Source organism: Manduca sexta, chromosome 11 (genome assembly GCF_014839805.1).
Source record: "Manduca sexta isolate Smith_Timp_Sample1 chromosome 11, JHU_Msex_v1.0, whole genome shotgun sequence".
NCBI lineage: Eukaryota > Metazoa > Arthropoda > Insecta > Lepidoptera > Sphingidae > Manduca > Manduca sexta.
The window spans coordinates 3,991,671-4,009,717 of NC_051125.1; the positions used below are offsets into that span (position 1 = coordinate 3,991,671).

The 18,047-nt window shown below is 34.5% G+C and overlaps 1 protein-coding gene and 1 long non-coding RNA gene across 3 annotated transcripts in view; one reads left to right on the forward strand and one right to left on the reverse strand.

Moving 5' to 3' along the window:
* LOC115442320 (B-cell lymphoma/leukemia 11B) overlaps positions 1-3,974 on the reverse strand; it is a 41,629-nt gene extending 37,655 nt beyond the window's left edge. Inside the window, exon 1 of the mRNA XM_030167328.2 lies at positions 3,117-3,974. Within this exon, the coding sequence (XP_030023188.1) occupies positions 3,117-3,153 (37 nt within the window). The 5' untranslated portion in view covers positions 3,154-3,974. The remainder of the gene's footprint in view (positions 1-3,116) is intronic.
* Positions 1,108-18,047, forward strand: part of LOC119188994 — a 180,862-nt gene continuing 163,922 nt past the window's right edge. For both annotated transcript variants that reach the window (XR_005112199.1, XR_005112198.1), the window contains exon 1: positions 1,108-1,819. This is a non-coding gene — a long non-coding RNA (uncharacterized LOC119188994). The remainder of the gene's footprint in view (positions 1,820-18,047) is intronic.

An 18,047-nucleotide genomic window follows, 5' to 3' on the forward strand; every position in this document is an offset into this window, starting at 1 on the left:
TGTACCTCGGAACTTCTTGAGTTCAAAATAAGAACAAACGTGTCATTGACGAAATGACGCGTGTCGGCCAATCGGGCGCGACGGCCGCAGACGGCGGTGACGTCACGGTGCCGCCGACCAATCACGGCAGCCCGTCGCCTCCGGTCAACTCGGACTAATTGCCCGTGTGTGCGATAGCGCTAGTTTGGAGAACTCGTGCGCAACCGCGGACGATATGCGCGAGTGAGTAATTAACGATGTAATGCACATTAAATTTTAACCTATATGGTCCGAATATTTTACCTGTAACATCATTTTGAGTATTATTTTTTATTTTCATTTTAAAACAAACATCGTTCCTTGTTATACTTGAAAGTACTTCTAAACACAAATAATTCGTGAAATATTTTTTCTGGAACCCTTTGTTAAAACAAAAATAATAGTACAGCTTGACAGACAACCGATCTAAGTATACAGGTACCAAAAATTGAGCGCTCGTTGGAATTGATATAAACAATATTATATTCTATTACATACTTTTATTACCTACACATTAATATGAAAAATTAAATATGAAAAACAATTATAAACTAAGAAGTAATTCAAAACTTCTCTTGAAAAGTTGCTGGAAAAAGTATTAGAAGAATAGTTACCTGTAGATCAAATTCTAATCACACAAAAATTTATCTATACGATATAACCCTTTTCTTTTGAATTATACACCTTACAAATTATGTAACATAGCTTAAAATACGCAGTAAAAAATAAAGTAAAAACGATCAGTCTCATAGCATAATGAAGATTTCTAAACGTGTAATTGTTAGTACACTTTCTAAGTCCAAATTGTAATGGTCAACCCATTATTATGAGTAACGTGTGAGAAAATACCTCTGCTTACACTTTTGTTTATAATTCATAATTAAATTTAGCTAACTGTCGCGGCCAGTGGGAACTGAAGACTCGGGACAATGGGAAACGCGCTATGTGTCCGTAGAACTGTTTCTAACGTTTATTGTTGTCAATGTGCTTCTATGCGGGCGCTATCTAATTAGAAGCAAAAATGTTCTATTTTTAAATATATATTTTTTTGTTTTATTCCGTTAGACTTGTGGCCAGTTATAATAAATCTAATTTAGTTAAACATTACTCAGCCTAGCCTCATATATAATAGTATTAATTCGGTATTTAAAAAAGTAAGATTTCTTTCCTTTCTTTATTTGATATTTTTTGTACGTTTTCCAAGTTTTTTGGCACGAAACTTTTTTTAGTAATCATAATGATTGTTAAAAAACATAATGATTGTAAGAAGGTAGAGTTCTATTCTATTTCCCGGTATGTGCGTATTTTTCTTAATAAATAAGTTAATCAATAAATAATAACTACTGTCTCACAAGTAATAGGTCCAACAGATCATTTATATTGTAACTGTTTGGTCATTAAATCATAATTATATCACGAGGATAAATCCAAAGTCATTATTAAAGATCAGAGAACGAAATATAAAAATTATACAATTATGTCCGCATACATTGTAGTTGTTATGACATTTGATAAAGCCAGTCTTCATTTACGGCTAGTAGTTTAATTATATTTTGCAACTTGATACAATGTACGGCTCGTGTATGGTATTAAGATCACAACCTTAGTTCAAAGGTGTAAGGGATTAATTGGAGTGTTTATAATTGAATTATTTATTTTTTTATTTACATATTTCATACCAGTGACAAAATTATTTTGATGTATTTAAAAATAGATGGCGTTAGGAACTTGTTTAGCAATATTTTATTACGGTGTTTTGGCTCTTAATTTATTTTAATAGATGAAGTTAAACACGGAGTAGGTAAGTAATTGTTTTTGGACTTTTTGTTTATAACTGGTGTTTTGATTAGAATATTATATCTAAAACCTAAATTCGTTTATCTCTAATTACTAAGTTTAAACAGAACATTTTATATTTTTTCAATAAAATGTTCTTCAATAAAAAAAACTAAATATTTTCTGTAACAGTCGACACAATTAAACATGTAGTAATTTGACTAACATAGTTAAACTTAACATAAATTATGATGTTTAAATGAAATCAATTAATTTTAGATTAGAAAAAAAAAAAAAAAAAGATTTTACGTTACCATAGATAACTAGATGAAATATAGAAGATTAATAGATAATTTTTATATCGTCTATTATCACAAACAAAGTGTGTATACTTTTTAATAAATTACCTCGGCAATCAGATAAGGTTTAATGGTCATTGCTTCATTGTTGACCATTTTATTTTTATTATAACAACGTGACTTAGCTTGTTATCATACTTTTTTTGCAACATTGAGTCTCTCTGTACACTGTGTGCATAATTTTATGTTTAATATTTATTTTTATACGGAATTATTTTGTCTTTTATTTACTAGCATTGACGTATGCGTGGATTTTATCTTTACAAACAATATATAATAAATTAAAGTGCATTTTCATTTTGGCAAAAAATATTGAGAATATACGAAAATAACACAATATTTCGTCACAATAAGAATATATTACACGCAAAAAAATGTCTTATATAATTTCTACGTCAGTGTAGAGCATGTAAATACGGACTCTACCCCCGCGCCGAAACAAATATTCGGCCCGTGCACGAATCCGAATACGAACGGGATATGGCACAGCCCTATTAGACTACAGATGTTTTACAAAATGTTAACGTGCAGCGTGTGTCAATAACAAAATATTCAGTACATTAGAATTCACAAAAAGGTGACAAATACAAGACTCATTAAAACAGCTGTCAGAGAGTATTTTTCTCCTTGTGCGATGTGTTTACAGCGCACGGAAGGTCGAGACAAACTGCATGAATATTTGAAAGCGGCTACTCGACGAGATCTTTTCACAGAGTTTCCCTTTCGGACAAGTGATGACCACGTACTGTGTCAATGTTGACGCAAGTCCCGGTATTAAGTAGCTCCGTGTATGAATAGAGTCTCGTAGCGCGGCTGCTACCGCGCGGAATGTATGTTTGTTTATATCGTGTTTTTGTATAGACACATCTCACTGTACTGCTAGTCGACAATCCGACTTGAGAATTGTTTTAACAATGTTTTTTTGTCTTAATCTACAACTCTAGGTATGCGAAATGGACTCACCTTGCGCGATGCGTACAGCTGGCATTTTGATTCTCATCTTGATTTGATCACCTATTTTTAGATGTTCAACAACTACTTTCGCGTTCAGAAATATTTATCTAGATATGTCGCTATCTGACGACAGTTCGTTAGCTCACTTCACACGTGCCGCCGTCGGTCCAGCGGCTTATCGTCCTGTTTCTAAAACGTTTTTGATAACACGCCTCGACTTATCACAAATCCCCCCACAAAAGTCCGACGGAACAACTCGGCGCGGTTTCTAGTCATCTTCTCGATTTCTTCATGTTCGACACGGACTAGTCTCCAGTGTGGAATCTTACTTTTTCCTTTTCATATTGTCGTGAGTCAGTCCACACGTCAGCTGAATGTTTGCTCACCAAAATCGACTGGTCATAAAGAGGGTCTTATCAACACTTGAATGAGCGTCTCAGTGCCCTATCTAATCTATCCGCACCTAGTGGCGATCCGGCGATTCGGCAAACCACTCGTCCGGTCACACTCCATTTACAAACATCTGTGTAAACTTCTTCACTAGTGTCCGCGCGAACCAAATTTTCAGTCACTGTCCGTTTTGTAATTTTATCAAAAAAAAATGTTTTTGAATGGTAATATTGTTTATTTATTATTGAGAATATTTTCCGTAAAATAAAACAGTTAGATGAATTTTCGTAATAATATAACGCAATGTTTACGATGTCGACTAGTGTTAGTCGCGTTCGAGCAGGTCGCGCGCGTGTAGCAGGTGCGCGGCCGGCCGCCCGCTCTCGCCCGGTGTCCGAGAGCGTCTGTCCTGTGTCCCTTCGCGCGAGGGCTCCGCGGCCTCCGCTCGCGTGGCCAAATCGCGCCGTCTCGCTCGGACGGCCGACGTCGTCGCGTGCGAGTCCGCACGAAGTGGCCAGGGGTTACTCGCGGTCGCCGCCGAGTCGGCTGCCCGACAGAGAGCGCGCCGCGTCCCGCGCGCCGCAGCCTCGCGCGACCGAGCGAGACGCACGTACGTCGTAAGTGCCGTGCGTCGGTGTGCGTGCGCGGGTGGGGCGAGCATGCAACGCGTACAAAAGGGATAATATTTGCTTGCATATTTCATGACTCGATTAGGAGATGGAATTTTTAATTGAATGGACTCGAGTGCGGTCAGCGTGCGTTTTCAGCTGTACCGTGCAAAATTCAGGCGCTGAAACATCGTTTGCAGTTTAATGTTTATGTTTTCGTCGTTGTTACCTTTTTAGTTCGCTTTAGTTTTAAAGTTACTAGTTGAGGTTGTTTACTTTTATGTATAAAATGTTTGGTATATTTGTGAATGTCTCTTTTCTTTATCATTTTACATTTAATTACGTAATATTGTGAAAATGATGAATATTAATTAAACTATACAACAACAATTACAGATACATTTTCTAAATAATTTATTTCATATAAGAGTAATTACAAATCATGCGAATGACAATCGTTAATAAATACAGGAAAAAAATTATAACGTAGCAAATGTCTACGATTGCTACAAGTTGCGTAGCACTTGGCAGCTCGTAGCGCTCTCTATTTACATTATTGAAACACCACTGGCTCTTCATATTACGTGAAATTGTCCCATATTTATTCATACCAGGGATAATAAATCGTTCACTTACTTATATGGTCAAACTTATAAAAATCCTAAGTGACATGATATTAATAATTATGTTTATCCAAGAAGTTAAAATGAATTTCCATTTATGTTTTCATTACCTATTCTAGTCACATATAGCTCTGCCAATTATCTTTTGTTTTGGATATATCAAATACATTAGTTAAAACAGCAAAGCAATAAATCGGTACTAAAAGCGCAACACGTAAAGCTCGGATGTTCTCTCTCCAAGTTTGTGAACATTTTTCCCGCCGCTATTTTACTTAAGACGGCACGAGCAAGTTATCTCGGCCGGTCCTTGACTTTAATAAGTTTTATGAGTGTCAGACGAGACTTAACTGGCGCGAGAACGGCTCGAAAAACCAACTTTTTCATAATTGTTTCCCGAGAGTTGCGAAGTTTGCGTTCGATTATTGAAATTTCAATTCTGTATGATTGATTGTTTATTGATTTCATTAGTTTGTTTGTGGATGTAGGGTTTGATTGGAATATTTTTTTTGGTTTTTCGAATGTTGTGTAACTGTTTATGAGTATTTAATATTGCTGGATATGTCGATGTGCATACATATGATATTTATTATATAAGTTACTAAGAATAGTTAGTCATTTTATATATTTAATTTAGCTTTCCTAAATGTTTTCGATTTATATTTTTTTACTTATCGGTAGGGTAGATTTTATATTTTAATTATAAGCAAACAATTCTGCAAATGGCATTTATGGACATCAAGAGAAAGTTGTGTATTACAGATTAATAAGACAAATTAATTAAACCATATAAGTAATACAAAAATATTGTTACCTGCCTCAATAAAAATTGACGAAAACTCTACTATGACCGCATCTTAAATCCTTTCAAAAACTTGACCATTCACATCGAGATGCAGAAAAACTAGAGGTCACTCTGTGTCCGGCACACAGCCTCATTCTCCTGTCTCTTTCTAATGACCTCACATGTGAACTGAAAATAGAGACAGATGAAGGTCGACAGCTTTCCCTCGTGGAAAACTGCGGTGAAACAAACGATACGTAGCCATCTCACTCGTGTGTAGGGGTGTGTGAGTATGTGGAAAGGGATGGGGGAGGGACGTGTGTTTCAGAACGCTACTCGCCGCTAGACGGCGTGGAAATCTCGTGGAACTCGGGTTAACTTGCTTGGGAAAATGTTTGCGCGGAGATGGATATCTACGTAAGAATTATATAAAGTTTGGTTATATTTTGGGATAAAAACAAAATAACAGCAATACTCTCATTTTTAGAATTATGTTTGTTAAATTATTTATAAATTCGGAAAATGTAAGTAATATTATAACAATAAATGAAAATCCTTAGATTTTATATAACACGGGAATTGTATATTTTTTGAATACTCTTAACTTGATGACTTCTGTTTACGCGAATGTTAGGCATTAAAATAAAACTATTTTGCGGATTATATCGCGGTTTTTATATTAAAATTTTCTCTCGACATTTAGAAGACATTGCAGCCTTAGTGGTCTCGGAGCGGACTAGTGTGTTGGTCATCCCAAAATTTTTAAATTACTCTTAACTTATATTTTTAAGATCATATCTTACATGTAGAGTTCAATGTTAATTAAAATATTCACTTTATCCTAACTGTTCGACTCTAATACCATTTGACTTTGAAAATAAAGTATACGTACCCGTGCTGTTAGAGTATAGTTTTTTGTGCATTTAAACGGTATCTATAATTGGACGTTTCAACGGATACCTTTTTTGTAGTTCCTCTGTGACAGATGCGGTACAGGATACAGAAAATTGTTCAATCTGAGACATGTAACGTTATATCTGAGAAAGTATCGAGTTTAAATATTTGTGTTAGTTTGATTTTTTTTTATTTTGCTACAAATTGACGTCAACTGTGCTAAATTGTTATGAGGCAAGTTCATTTGTAACATATTATTTATGTGCGTTGGTTTCTATAATTCTAAGTCTAAAATAAACTTTTTTGATGCTTCAATTATAAAGAAATACAATGAAATATCTAACGCTACCATTGTCTAAAATCTAGGATGTCCAAAAATGCTTAGCGCTACATTAATATCTTTCTATGATATTAATTATTTAACTATAAGAAATCAATACTAACTACATCAAAAACTGTTATGAAAATAACATTTTAATCATTGAAATAAATTTTCCAGATGAACTGCTATTTTTCACTTTTTTTCTGAGAGTAAATAATAATATATCCGGAAAATAATTTAATTTCAACGACTAACATTCGCGTAAACACAAATCATTAAACATTTCAATCACCCAAAGCCACCTATAACATTACTTAAATCCAGATATTTTTAACTCAAAACTACAATAAATCAATCGGTAAAGAATAACATCTACTCATAAATTATTTCTCTAATTAACACATACCCTATACTGTAGGGATAGTGTTTAAAAATAGCTTCTGACTTACGCGGGACCCCTGAAGGGCACACGTGTGGCCTAATGGATTTAAATTTATGAAATTGAAGGATTTTGTTTGAGTGACATTCTTTTAGATGTGGCCTTGTCTATATATATCTATGCTGAGGTACAAAAAAAATCAGGCTTGCAGTAGATGTATTCATTATTACATATTATATAAAAAAGACTAAACGAAACAAGTCCTCTACTACTGAGAGGGTGTAGGTCTTAGTCCTCCACGCTGGCCTAGTACGGATTGGTAAACTTCACACACCCTCAAAATTCCTATAAAGAACTTGTTAGGTAAGCAGTTTTTCTCATAATGTTTCACTCCACTGTTATAGCGATAATTCACAACGAATACACACATTATTTTAGAAAAATCGGAGGTGTGTGCCCATGGGATTTGAACTTACGGACAATTGTCTCGACAATCCATTCAACACCCAACTAAGCTTTTGTCGCTACACCACAAAAACATATTTTTTTTACAACATAAGTTAATGGACGTAGGACCTTGTAATAGTAAGCTAGCAAATTAATAGTAAATAGTCTGTAGTCTCAGAGATGGTAAGAACTGCTTGGGATTTTACCCTTGATTTTAAATAGCCACGTCGAAAACGGCCGGTAAGTAGTTAACGGTGGTCGTCGCGCCAAAAATAGTTCATATGAGGGTGGCTCCTCACGCAAACTCTTAAAATTATCCATCGGACTTCGAAAGGACTTTGGACATACGAAAATAGACCGGTGGGTTTGTGATCTTTCTGTTTATACCAAGAGAATGGTCTGTGAAGCGAGGTAAGTTATAATGTTAATTTATACCAACACATAAAGCCGAAAAGTGTATTTCTTTGAAAGTGCTAATCGCGAAAACTACTAGACCGATTTTTTACTTATAGGAAGGTACATTATTACTGAGTGTTATAGGTTAGTTTTGACTTCAGGAAAATATAAAGCAGCACTTTTATCGGAGAAACTGTGTCATGCGTGCGGAGCCACGAGCACAAACGAGTTTACTAATTAAAGTTACGTTATGAAGTCATATTTTATTTTTAAGCTATTTTAAGACTTGTTGAATCACAGATATTTATTGTACCAAATTTAAAAAACTGTGATATTTACTAGCTTCTGATCACGACTTCGACCGCGGGAAAGCATTTACCTGCAATAAAAACATGCTATATGAAACCAGGCCTCTATCGAGATACCCGACTTTATTATAGCGACTTATGTATGACTTCTAATGAATTGAACAATTTTAACAAATTTCCACATTAAAAATGACATCCCATGATTAATTTACAAGGAATAACGAGTTTCAACAAAAACCTTGATTTTAAATAATTAAAAATTACTTTATATTCGTTTTTAATTCTTTCCTTAGTAATAATATTTAGTCACTCAAAAACCTTTGAATAATTCAGTTTATTATTGTTTAGAATATGTCCTCTAATCTCGAGCAAAATTATGTCCTGGTGCAAACTTTACGGAATTATAAATATGTATCGTACTTAGAATTGATTAAGGAAAACCTTGCAAAAAACAGAACGTTTGAATGGGGATTTTCAATGTGTAATGTATGTCTGTTGTCATGTTTGACGTATGATATTAAAGGTAATGAATATTAGATTAATATCCTCAACCAGTAAGTTTGAGTCTAATATATAGCGAATTAAGACCATATTTGTTATTTGTGAAAGTTTAAAACTGAATTTTATATGCTATAACTAATGTTTAGTCGGGATTTGGTGTTTAAAACCATTTTCAGGATTCAATTTAGCGTCTATTTAGGAACTATGTAAAGTCCTATTATATGTGAAACAATTTTTTAAATTGAACAAGTGGCTTCATAAATGAACTCATTTCAATATTTAAAATAAATTCCAGCATAATGTATTGATGGATACAATAATATTATTGTTTTATAAATAACTAGCTTTTGCTCGCGGCTTCGCCCGCGTGAAGGTGTTTTCCGGGATAAAATTCCACTGTTTGATAAAAGTCTTGCTACATATTTTCCCGGTACTTATAGGTTCAAACTAATTTTATCCCCAATCTATAATTTCAGTTCAATCAGTCGAAAATCTAAGAACATTTATACAAACTTTCATCCCCTATTTTATCCCCTTAAGGGTAGAATTTATCAAAATCCTTTCTTAGGGGATGCCTACGTCATAGTAGCTTTATGCATGTAAAGTCTTAGCCCGATCCGTCCAATGGTTTGGGCTGTTCCTTGATATATCACTGTCAGTCACCTTTGAGTTATATATTATATTAACAACTGAAGTTAGCTAAAATTGAGTTTCTCGAAGCCGACCACTATTTATGTACTATGTATTTTGAGACTATGCAATTTTGTCGCGTTCGCGATTCACTTTCACTTTTGTTGAGTTTCAGAACGCGATATTAGATCCTCCAACGCGCACGCGAATTTGAACTTTATGCAGCGGTAATAAATTACAAATTGACTCTCCATTTTATTTAGAAAACGTTTGTATGGGAAATAGAAAAATGCTGTTTTGAGGATTTTCCCGGCAATTATTCGAATTTTTTCTCACCTTTTAAATCTTCCCTAGACCTCCACGAATAATTCAAGACCAAGATAAGATAAATCCGTTCAGCCGTTCTCGAGTTTTAGCGAGACTAACGAACAGCAATTCATTTTTATATATATAGATTAAATACAAATACTGTTGTATTATGTTATTTATACAATTTGAACTAAATATAACGAAATAGAATTAAAAAAATTATTCCATAATTTTAAACTTCGAACCATTTCAAACTTTACAATGTTCTAATATATAATTTAACGTAAAAAAAATATGATAAATTTGTAATAATACGTGCAATGAATCTAATCCCACAACCTCCAACGAAATGAGAATCATTTCGCATTTAACGCATAGACGAATTTACGCAGTGCGTTGTCATCGTAAGTCGCGTCTGTTTGTTTATGTAACATTTAAACGAACGTAATTAGGATTCATGTTGCATCGAGGTGTGATTCAGCAGCGCCTACGTCTACGATGAGCCGCGCTAAATAGTTAGTGGTGGGCTTTGTAAGCCTTTTCATTGGATTATTATGAAAGCTTCGGTAGAAAGTGATATGCTAAAATTTATAGCTGTGTTTGGCTATGTTGAAATTTTTTCAGCATGCATTGTTTCTTTTATATAGGGTTGATAAAAGTTGATTCATTCTAGCGTCAGTGCAACATACTTTTCTCGATATGTTATAAAAACCCGGGTAAATCATGTTCGAAATACCACAAAATTCTTCTTAGAGAACCGATCTTAGTACCTCCCGGTCAACACCCTCTAAAAACTTCTAATTGTCTAGATTTGAGTAACTGTACCAAGGACATCAAAAATAATTAATTAAATACTGGCCATTATAATAACACGACCAAAGAGACGACATAAAAAAATTAAAAGTAAAATACTGGCAAATAAACAATCTGTAAACATTAAGGCTAAATCACCTTCAGATAAGTTTAATAGCACACTTTATTCCCAGCACTAGTGAAACAAATCTGTTCGAGCTAATAGGTCGGTAGCTAAGCGCTAAACGCTGTGCCCGCCAACGTACGCTATAAATTCAAAAGAGGCTTCCCATTAATTTGAAACGAGAACCCTAGGGAAATGACCGCTGCGAAGTGAAAGTTCCTGCTTTATACACGTAGGAACGTTGCTCTGACCTGGTGAGTTTCTGGATGTACTTTGGAGTTTCGTTGACATAAGTATTTAGTCACTTTTATTTTATTGCACTTCATACAAATCATGTGATGGCGGACTTAATACCAGAGGCATTCTCTATCAGTCAACCTGAGGTGGTGGAGAGATAGAACATTATAGGTGCACTCTTACGATATTTTTAATTGTTATAATAGTTGTTCCGTTTTCACGGCTAAAGCTTTCAAGTTTTGTTAAATTTGTTATGAAATAAGCTTGAATCACCAACAAAGCAGGGCTTTGAAATAAAACTATTTTCGGATTATGATTAACTCTCTACCATTCAAAGATTTTGCAGCTTCATGGTCACGAAACGAACTGAGGTGTTGGTGGTCAGAAAAGTCAGTTACAGTATCTACCTACAATGATACAAAATAAAAAAAAATGTTGACGGTTCGATCTACACAGAATGAGTTCTTGTCTTAAAAATACTCTACATTATATTACGTATTATTTAATAACAGAAACATCCAAATACGATAATTGATACCTTTACAGCTCCACGTAATTTATATGGGACAGAATATTTAACTAGCGAGTAGCCTGATTTACCATGTCTATGTAAATGCAATGTGTAGAGTCGATTCTGAATGTTTTTCTATTAGATTTCCTGTCTAGACTACCTCCGCGATGCGAGGGGCGAGTGGCTGGCTACGAAGGGTCGCGGGTTTGATTTCCGGAACAGTACAAATGTTTATAGTACCCGTGACATAGTGAATCAACCAATCAGAATTATCATTTAATATGACAAATTGTTATATATAAATTAGACTTCGGTTGTAAATACTTTATTATTATTTTTGTTATGCCGGCACGGTAAAGTAAACCCTGCACCTGATGGTAAGTGAGGTGGAGTCTAATAGGCTGTCAGTTTAATAGACTGATGATTACCCCTCAACAGTCGACATAATTATGCCGGCCTGTTAGAACCGGGTATACACAAGCTGATCCCGGAACGCGACACACTTACGTGGGCTACTATGGCATGTTTTAATACCTTGTGTACGGTGGTCACTATCCCGGCGGATATAAAATATGTCCTACTACCAGCGTGATAAGATATATTTAATCTCGTTCACTAACGACGTTTAAAATATTGATTTATAAATTGAATTAATTTTGGCATATCTCGGATACCAGAGAGTCATCACACGTCATTTGTATTTATAGGTATCATGTGTTCTATTAAATATTTCTAGATTTCATTCGGGTACCTGGATAAATTAAGTAATATTGAATTTTCTGCTCATGTCAATCCGGTATCTGGAATTTGTGTCCGATATGGCGATAGGTTCCCATCACATCATGAGACGGTACACGACTCAAAAGTAAATGCCCTGGTTGCACCTCTGTCCACCCCATGAGGGATCAAGGTGTAATGTGTTTGTTTATAGATTTGATTAATCCTCTACTTACTAAATGTTCCCAGGCTATTGTCTTCGATCAGCAGTTCAAAGCGCTGCCCGTCAGTGAGGTTAGCGGCTCATTCCGTTTACTTACACCCACACCCTGTTCACATCGTTACTCATCAGTTGCAAAACTCCATACCTTGGGCTTGCTAATAAGCGTATATAAAATTATGGCTGCGTGTCAGTTTGTTTTGATTTATTTAACTCAATATCTTGAGTATATTCTTGATTTTTTTCTTTACGTTAATGCACCCAATGTTATGGAGTAGGGTCTGAAACTCGACATAATTATGTCGGCCTGATTGATTTGTAGTCTTATCGTGATTAAGGCATTAGTCGATTACCAAAATTAAGTTAATTTGTTGTAGATGAAACACATATAATTTTCTCTATAACAGACTTATTCGTGACGAGAATCTCGCTATCACATAGGATAGAAATCATTTTCGCACACTGTATTCCTTGCATCTCTGCTGTACCCTTCTTCTAGATAACAAACATGACGATCTCTAAGCGTATCCATTTCTTGTTATCCTTTCTTAACCAATAATTACTTTAAAACTCTTTAGATCGTCTCTGATTCTTTAATTATCCTGCGTTTTAAACAAGATACCGTAAGCGAAACTGCGCGCATGCAATTCCTTGTCACGTGGGCGTTTAATCCATGACTGTTTTTATTGTTCTTTTTTACCTTTGACATATTGATAACCTTTTCAGTATATAGAAGTTGATGTAGAGGTCGTTATTGAATTATGTTAATAGGTATATTTTTATCTACCCCAATAATCTAATACATGTATAAAGTATATGAGGAACGATAAGAAATACTATGTCCTAAAATTCGCAGACGACCACTTCCGTGGACAAACGACTTCATAAAGGCCTCAGGAACAGGTTGGATGCAGGTAGCTTTCGACAGGTCTGGCTGGAAATATTTAGGGGAGTCTTATGTTCAGCAGTGGACTTTATGTGGCTGATGATAATAAAAGTTCGCAGTTACGACGCAAATTTTGAGGGGTTTTCAATGTCTTGAGGGAATCGACCACATGACCATTTCTTTCCTACCCGATAGCGTACTTTATTTAAATAAACGAAAACGTTAAGTGTAATCGTTAAAATATTCAATGTCTAATGTAAATAATTTATAAATATGAACACAAAGATGATTCTAATTAACAAAGTCGATCAAAAACATCGTAAGTTCTCTTTCTTTATCAAAATACTAGGACGTAATCTTTTCATATCTCAATCGACTTTCCATTTTAAACTAAAGAACATCCAAAATTATTAAACTTTATATCTCAAGCAAATTCGCATAAATCCGCATAGTCGTTACCCTAATGGTTCTCACTAGTGTCTGAATTTATGTGGGTTTGTACAATCAACATTGTTTAGGGTCTAGCGGAATGCTGCGAGCCTCACAATGGATTTCGGAATTTGTTATTCAAAGTTCCTAGCTTTGGATTGATTAAATGTTAAATATTGATTGCATGGTGCTTTAGATTCACTTTATAACCATTGTGTGGATTTCAATAAACTGATGCAAGTTTAGGTTGTTAGAATGAAAGACGATCTCGCTTTTAAGTTAAGACGAATAGAGTTAATTTTATGGACCGTAAAAATCTTAATAATATAGGAATAATATTATAGTTATAAACAACTTAATGCATTGGACGTTTTAAAAGTAATTTCACACTTAATTATATAATTTGTCAATAAATAAACCTTATCTAGGATTGAATCACTTAGAGGGCGTATTAACAAGCACGCTAGTTTAATTAACCAAGCTAATTATTTATATATAACTTCATGATTGTTTAGCAAACACGCTTTAATGATGAATCAGTCAATAAATCCCAAGCAATAAACAGTGTGATGATGCAGCAGTTTGACTTAGAACCACTGGAAAGTTGTTGAAATTTGAGCTAACAACGAAGTATTGTTTAAAAGCACATACACATGCCTTTTATCCTTGAAGGGTAAGCAGAGACGTAATTTTTGCACCCACTTTCCGCCGTACGTATCCCGTCCCACGATGTCAAAACCGGCAAGCCTATCGCCAAATAGTTCACAAATCCATAATCTATATAGAAAATTATGTACTAATTATCTACCAGAATAGAATACTCAGTAATGAACTAAAAGACTTAGTAATACTGAACACCGCACAGTTATTAGCCAAGCTATGCAAGGCTCACCAAGATATAAGTAGATATGTGAATGTCAGACAGGCGGACATCGTTTTGCATACGGAATCACACTAAAGGGCGTTGTAGACACGCATTTGACATTACCATGAACCTATCACCACGTTTAAAAACTCCATGTTCTCCGTGTATGAATACAATAAAAGATTTTAACAATAGTTAGCTTTCGTCGCTTTTGTCACGTCTATCGGTAATGCATGTGGTGTATTTTCATGTATTTAAACATTAGGTCAACGTGGTGGCCTAAAAGCGGCCTAAACTATGTTGGTTGGGGAAGCGGACTGTGCTAACCGTGGATCAGTGTATAATATAAAGCCGATATTTAGTTATTTAGATAAAATCCTAATCTATGATCAGCGATGGCAGAGGAACGGACTGCTGAGTCGAATATCCACGGGTTCGAATCCCAATAGCACACACCGCTGACTTTTCTAGAGTTATGTGTGTATTCTGTGAATTATCGCTTACTTTAGCGAAGAAGGAAAACTTTGTGAGGAAGCACGCATACCTGAATTCTATATAGAACTTTTGAGGGTGTGTGAAGTCTGCCAATCCGGCCACTAGGCCAGCATAGTTAACTAAGTCCTAATCCCTTTCAGTAGTAAAGGAGGCCCGTGGTCAGCAATGGGACAGTATACAATACAGAGCAGATATTATTATATTATACCTCAACGTGGTGGCCTAAAAGCAGCCTAAACTATCTCGGTTGTAGAAGAGGACCATGCCCATCTTGGTCAGTATGCTGTATTATTAGTATTAGTCGTTTAGTAAAAATTTAATCTATTAATAAAAAAAAACTATATGAATTTAATTTAGTTTACTCGCCCCTTACTATAACATTGCTTGACCAATACTTAAATTCACATTTCAATGATTTCAAAGTAAAATAAATATTCCAAAATATATTCGCTTAAACAACCGTGCAAAAACAAAAGTACCACGACACAAAAGCGAGGGTCAGACTTTAAAAAAAAATTGCGGCACGTGCCGATACATTGTGGGCGATACGCTAAACGCTGCGATAGTATCGGCCGTGAGGACTACCCTTTACTTATCGCTCCGAATTTATATACAGGACGTTTTATTGCGAAACGTAATTAATTTGTTGATGGTTTTTGATGGAATATAAACCAGCTATACTTTTTTTACGGTTTTTATTGTAGTTCGAGACTTAGCGAGATTTGACAGTTGAACTTATAATATTTGTACCTAGTTTTAGAAGTAGACCATACAAGCTATATACCTAAGTTGACTGACTAACTAATAGGTTACTGCTTATAATACTTTGGATACTATATTTTGTATTGACTTGGTAACCGTATGATGATAAATTGCCAAAACTTTAAATTATAATTTGTTTGAAAATGAATTAATTAGTCCTCATTTATTACAGCTACTTTTATCCAAATATTTTTAAAACTCGAATTGTACTTTTTTTAATCTAATCACGAAATCAGCCAGTACCCTCATTTAGCGAGTGGCACTGGCAGGCACGAGGTATTGACCGGCGGCCACCGCCACAATGCCGAGTTCTCGAGTCACGGGTCACTTGGCTCAGGTGGAATGGTTTTTGAAATTCGAATGTTCATTGTTTGAATTTTAGAAAAACATTAAATGTGATTTATATTTAACATATTTTATAATTTGAAAATAAGGTTTTATTTGAATAAGCTATTTATTAAATAAATAAAATATTACATAGATTATAAATAAAGAAAATTAATACGATGTTTTTGATCAGAGATTGTTAATTTTGTTATACTATTTTTCTATTTTAAGATTGCTTTTAGTAATACATATTGATTAGATCCCATTTTTTTTTGTTCTTAGAAAACATCGTAAATTTATCTGATAAGCTTACGAATATTTTAATATAGTCTGTACATGTTAAAATATATAGTTCAAGATAATTTAAATATTTTAATTCATAATGAATGTAAAACAATAACATCATAAAACTGAACTTGTAAAAGTAAATGACAAGTAGGGTGATTTCCATGGCCAGTGGCACAGTGTGGAGCTGGGGAAGGTACGAGCCGGCACCACATATTGACCGGCCGGTGAGCGTGACCTTCATGACTAATGTTGGCCATAATTTCACTTTCCGGTATTTATGGACTATTTATAATTTGTCGGTTCGTATTGTTTATTGTATTGTGTATTATAAATACTAATATTGGAATTAACTTAGTTAGTTTATAAGTTTGACGGGTGAATGTTTCAAAAATGGAATCTATAAAACTTTCACTTCTTATGGTTTATTGCAACATATTTTTTATTCCCATATTAATTTAAACAAAACACAGTTCATATAAATTTTAAGGTACTGTATTAACACAAGTGCGAATAAAATTATAAATTAGATGCGTAAAAACAAAAAAAACGTAATACAAGTTAGCTTCCTTATGAGACGCAAAAAGACGTCTGCGTACAAAACAGTCGTTAACGTCGGCGACGCGTCAATCATTACGAGACCTCACACCTATGACCCGTGGTCAAGTTCGACTTTACGCGCTTGTGCTGTGGTTTTAGGTGTATTGTATTATTTTAATACAGGACTATTCGGAATTTGAATTTTGAATTTGGAAGGAAGATGTTCGACTTTTTTTCTAAATTGATGACTTCTTAATATTTCTGGACCATTCTTAATTTGAATTTTGAATTTGGAAGAAAGATGTTCGATTTTATTTAAATTGATGACTTGTTTATTTTTTATATTTCTGTTAGACTCACCAGTCTAAGCTACTATATCAACTGTTCTTCAAATTAACCCCTGGGCCCTTATTCTGTATGATAGTGTAAACGCCTAACGCGGCCGTGTCATGTTATCTTCGAGAAATGTGCGTGGAATGGTATTCTGTAAGCCAAATTTCTATAGTACTAAACATGATGGGTTGTATTACGTGCTTGTTACGCACTGTCAAAATAACGTGCGGGATAGAGAAAAAGGCCCCTGGTTTTTCATTTTGCGTTTAGTCAAAGCAATGCTCTCATTACGTAAGTAGTCGCCAGTATTCCTAGTAAATGTAGACTTAAACAACATTTTTTCTCTACGTAGTGAGTGTAATTCGAAAACCCACTTTCTAGTAACTACTGCGACAATAAACAAACAAATCTAACAAAATTATCCACATTGAATATTATTGCTTATAGAATATTGAATAGACAAAAGGATATTCCATTACTTCGTACCAGTATGTGCAGATGACCCCAGATGCCAAGGTCACACACGTAGCCGAGAATTTACATACAAACACCAATAATGACCATACGTTGTGCGGGGGTCACTTTTTGTTCCACAGAGCCTTCGTAATTATATTACTTAATGATTTTTCCATCTCGAACTAATAGTCACCAGTATCACAACGGTGTAAGAGCTATAATCGAATATAGCATAGATTTTCCATGTAAAGTAAAATAATATTTGAATTTAGAAACAATAGTGTAATAAATGTTGGAAAAAAGTCAACGTCTGTTATGTACGTAATGTAATTTAAAAATAATAATGTTTTAGCTTTTTAAGGCTATTTAAAGG